General features: G+C 38.9%; 1 protein-coding gene across 1 annotated transcript; it reads left to right on the top strand.

Annotated features, from left to right (window-relative positions):
* The first annotated feature begins 967 nt into the window (after window positions 1-967).
* On the top strand, window positions 968-1,906 carry LOC117330108 (histidine-rich protein PFHRP-II-like). The gene has a single exon (XM_033888354.1). The coding sequence runs from the start codon at window positions 968-970 to the stop codon at window positions 1,904-1,906; it is 939 nt and encodes a 312-aa protein (XP_033744245.1).
* Window positions 1,907-5,277: the final 3,371 nt, after the last annotated feature.

The raw sequence follows: 5,277 nt of genomic DNA, 5'->3' as shown, positions 1-5,277 counted from the left end.
TAGTTGGCCACAATAGACCATACTCATGTTTCCGATAGTTTGTAATGAAATAGTTGGCCACAATACCATACTTATTTACCGATAGTTTGTAATGAAATAGTTGGCCACAATACCATACGTATTTACCGATAGTTTGTAATGAAATAGTTGGCCACAATACCATACTTATTTACCGATAGTTTGTAATGAAATAGTTGGCCACAATACCATACGTATTTACCGATAGTTTGTAATGAAATAGTTGGCCACAATACCATACTTATTTACCGATAGTTTGTAATGAAATAGTTGGCCACAATACCATACTCATGTTACCGATAGTTTGTAATGAAATAGTTGGCCACAATACCATACTTATTTACCGATAGTTTGTAATGAAATAGTTGGCCACAATACCATACTCATGTTACCGATAGTTTGTAATCAAATAGTTGGCCACAATACCATACTTATTTACTGATAGTTTGTAATGAAATAGTTGGCCACAATACCATACTTATTACCGATAGTTTGTAATGAAATAGTTGGCCACAATACCATACTTTTGACGAAACTTAATTTATGGAATCTTTATTCATACTTTATGATGCTTTGATATGGTGAAAATAAACCAATATAGAAAAAATAAACCAACAGTCAAAAGTCGGTCACAGTGATCCAATTTTATGACTATGACGTAAAAATGATTTAGACATTACCTAACTTCGAAAGAGTCAAGAACATATTTTGAAAATGTTCCAGACCTATTGAAAAACTGAGCAGTTTCTACCTAGAGATGAAGAACCTAAAAGGTGAGATTAACAAGGAGTGACCACTTATTTCATATCGACATGGGCAGTAAAGACACATGGAAAACAAGCAATGATGTAGACATACACATTACGATGAGATTAGGAAGGTACTTGTACAGAACAACACCAACATAGTACAAAATGTTCACTTTCAACAGGATCAGGATTCTCCAAATATGCAGTCCACTTATCAACACTCAGATACATCGATACATGATATTTACGATGATCCAAACTACAATATTTTTGAGGAAGGAAATTTCAGTTTCTCGGAAACTCAATCCAATGTCGGCTCAGTCATCCACCATGCCAGCTTAGTCATCCACCATGTCAGCTTAGTCATCCACCATGCCAGCTTAGTCATCCACCATGCCAGCCTAGTCATCCACCATGCCAGCTCAGTCATCCACCATGCCAGCTCAGTCATCCACCATGCCAGCTCAGTCATCCACCATGCCAGCTTAGTCATCCACCATGCCAGCCCAGTCATCCACCATGTCAGCTTAGTCATCCACCATGCCAGCTCAGTAATCCACCATGCCAGCTTAGTCATCCACCATGCCAGCTCAGTCATCCACCATGCCAGCTCAGTCATCCACCATGCCAGCCCAGTCATCCACCATGTCAGCTCAGTAATCCACCATGCCAACTCAGTCATCCACCATGCCAGCCCAGTCATCCACCATGCCAGCCCAGTCATCCACCATGCCAGCTCAGTAATCCACCATGCCGGCTTAGTCATCCACCATGCCAGCTTAGTCATCCACCATGCCAGCTCAGTCATCCACCATGCCAGCTCAGTCATCCACCATGCCAACGTAGTCATACACCATGCCAGCCCAGTCATCCACCATGCCAGCACAGTCATCCACCATGCCAGCTCAGTCATCCACCATGCCAGCACAGTCATCCACCATGCCAGCCCAGTCATCCACCATGCCAGCTCAGTCATCCACCATGCCAGCTCAGTAATCCACCATGCCAGCCCAGTCATCCACCATGCCAGCACAGTCATCCACCATGCCAGCCCAGTCATCCACCATACCAGCACATTCATCCACGATGTCAGCACATTCATCCACGATGCCAGCTCAGTCATCCACTCCGGTGAATAGTTGGTCACAATACCATACTTCTTTACTGATAGTTTGTAATGAAATAGTTGGCCACAATACCATACTCATGTTACCGATAGTTTGTAATGAAATAGTTGGTCACAATACCATTCTTCTTTACTGATAGTTTGTAGTGAAATAGTTGGTCACAATACCATACTCATGTTACCGATAGTTTGTAATGAAATAGTTGGCCACAATACCATACTTCTTTACTGATAGTTTGTAATGAAATAGTTGGCCACAATACCATACTCATGTTACCGATAGTTTGTAATGAAATAGTTGGCCACAATACCATACGCATGTTACCGATAGTTTGTAATGAAATAATTGGCCACAATACCATACTTATTTACCGATAGTTTGTAATGAAATAGTTGGCCACAATACCATACTTATTTACCGATAGTTTGTAATGAAATAGTTGGCCACAATACCATACTTGTAATAATTGATAATTATATTGGCCCCACAATATCATGGTTACATTAAGAACTTATTATATAGATCACAATTTCATGGTTGAAAACTAATTATATTGGCCATAATATGTTTGTCTATGGCGTATGTTTGTATGTGGAGTATGTTTGGCTGTGTAGTATGTTTGTCTATGTAGTATGTTTGTCTATGGAGTATGTTTGTCTATGGAGTATGTTTGTCTATGGAGTATGTTTGTCTATGGAGTATGTTTGTCTATGGAGTATGTTTGTCTGTGGAGTATGTTTGGCTGTGTAGTATGTTTGTCTATGTAGTATGTTTGTCTATGGAGTATGTTTGTCTGTGGAGCATGTTTGTCTATGGAGTATGTTTGTCTATGGAGTATGTTTGTCTATGGAGTATGTTTGACTGTGGAGTATGTTTGTCTATGGAGTATGTTTGTCTATGGAGTATGTTTGGCTATGGAGTATGTTTGACTATGGAGTATGTTTGTCTATGGAGTATGTTTGTATATGGAGTATGTTTGTCTATGGAGTATGTTTGTCTGTGGAGTATGTTTGGCTATGTAGTATGTTTGTCTATGCAGTATGTTTGTCTATGGAGTATGTTTGTATATGGAGTATGTTTGTCTATGGAGTATGTTTGTCTACGGAGTATGTTTGTCTGTGGAGTATGTTTGTATATGTAGTATGTTTGTCTGTGGAGTATGTTTGGCTATGTAGTATGTTTGTCTATGGAGTATGTTTGTCTATGGAGTATGTTTGTATATGGAGTATGTTTGTCTATGGAGTATGTTTGTATATGGAGTATGTTTGGCTATGGAGTATGTTTGGCTATGGAGTATGTTTGTCTATGGAGTATGTTTGTCTGTGGAGCATGTTTGTCTATGGAGTATGTTTGTCTATGGAGTATGTTTGTCTATGGAGTATGTTTGTCTGTGGAGTATGTTTGTCTATGGAGTATGTTTGTCTATGGAGTATGTTTGGCTATGGAGTATGTTTGACTATGGAGTATGTTTGTATATGGAGTATGTTTGTATATGGAGTATGTTTGTCTATGGAGTATGTTTGTCTGTGGAGTATGTTTGGCTATGTAGTATGTTTGTCTATGCAGTATGTTTGTCTATGGAGTATGTTTGTATATGGAGTATGTTTGTCTATGGAGTATGTTTGTCTACGGAGTATGTTTGTCTGTGGAGTATGTTTGTATATGTAGTATGTTTGTCTGTGGAGTATGTTTGGCTATGTAGTATGTTTGTCTATGGAGTATGTTTGTCTATGGAGTATGTTTGTATATGGAGTATGTTTGTCTATGGAGTATGTTTGTCTATGGAGTATGTTTGTCTGTGGAGTATGTTTGTCTATGGAGTATGTTTGTCTGTGGAGTATGTTTGTCTGTGGAGTATGTTTGGCTATGTAGTATGTTTGTCTATGGAGTATGTTTGTCTATGGAGTATGTTTGTATATGGAGTATGTTTGTCTATGTAGTATGTTTGTCTATGGAGTATGTTTGTCTGTGGAGTATGTTTGTCTGTGGAGTATGTTTGTCTATGGAGTATGTTTGGCTATGTAGTATGTTTGTCTATGTAGTATGTTTGTCTATGGAGTATGTTTGTATATGTAGTATGTTTGTCTATGTAGTATGTTTGTATATGTAGTATGTTTGTCTATGGAGTATGTTTGTCTATGGAGTATGTTTGTTTGTGGAGTATGTTTGTCTGTGGAGTATGTTTGGCTATGGAGTATGTTTGTCTATGGAGTATGTTTGTCTGTGGAGTATGTTTGTCTGTGGAGTATGTTTGGCTATGGAGTATGTTTGTCTATGGAGTATGTTTGTCTGTGGAGTATGTTTGTCTATGGAGTATGTTTGTCTATGGAGTATGTTGGCCAGATTACGGTAGATGTCTGTCTTCTTTGTCGCACCAACCAAAATTGAGCCGTGACGGTTGCTGAATTTCTGCGAAACATCCGTAGTTGCAGCAATGCTTGATAATTTTGTGATGTAGGTTTGCTGAATATGTTCTGTCATCATTTGCTGGATACTTTAATACAATCATGACTGTTGTTGAATATCTCGACAACAATGTGTTTGTTGCATATTAATTTGGCGGTATTGTGTTGGTTCTTCCTAGATATTTTGGCAATGCAATGATTTTTGAAGAATGTTTAAGAAACATCTTTTAGTGTCATCGTGATGGTTGTTGAATACTTTTAGCATATCGTTAGTATTGAAACTTGTGTCGACATCGTCATAGCGTGTTCAGTACGGTATCGATTGTGGAGTATAATACTGGCCGTCACACGTTCCCTGATAGCTAGTCGTCCATCACAGGTTGCTTATTGAGGTGGCCAAACATTCCCTCGACATCACACAACCCATATTTATATCATTGCATGTTGTTCCTGTTATATATGCCATCCAATTAGCTCACCGTCATGATTTGATGGACTAGATTTAAATAGCCTCTGGATAACCTTACTGCCGATCGCTGTACGGATGGATAGTTAATGGTCTCTCCAGCAAGGGTCGCCCCCTTTCTTATAAATCACAATCAAATATGTCGCATGTTCGACGCAATGCCGAGTCTCTCTATTACTTTTCACTTACGATCTGTAGTATATAATCTGTCTGAGTTCCTGTTTACAAATGAATTACCGACAAATGGAACTGTAGAATTTACGTAATCGTTGAAGCCCTTTCTGAGTCGGCGCGGACTCGCCTCGATCCACTCGCAACTAGCAGTCATCCTCGACACTTGTGTATACAATGAGAGTCGTCGGAGGAGGAAGCCGATTGCTACCCATCTATATCATTTTCTATTTGGTTTTCAAATGACTTCCTTTTTTTCTCTCTCTCTCCATATAAAGGATGCAAATAAGACCTGTAAAGTGTTGTATGTTGCATATTGATATATTGATTTGGTCTAAGTA

This window comes from Pecten maximus, chromosome 1, assembly GCF_902652985.1.
Source record: "Pecten maximus chromosome 1, xPecMax1.1, whole genome shotgun sequence".
Taxonomy (NCBI): Eukaryota; Metazoa; Mollusca; class Bivalvia; order Pectinida; family Pectinidae; genus Pecten; species Pecten maximus.
This window is presented reverse-complemented; position numbering and strand designations above follow the sequence as displayed.

Coding starts and splice junctions, on each gene's coding strand:
- LOC117330108 (XM_033888354.1), top strand. CDS start 968: ATGCAGTCCACTTATCAACACTCAGATACATCGATACATGATATTTAC.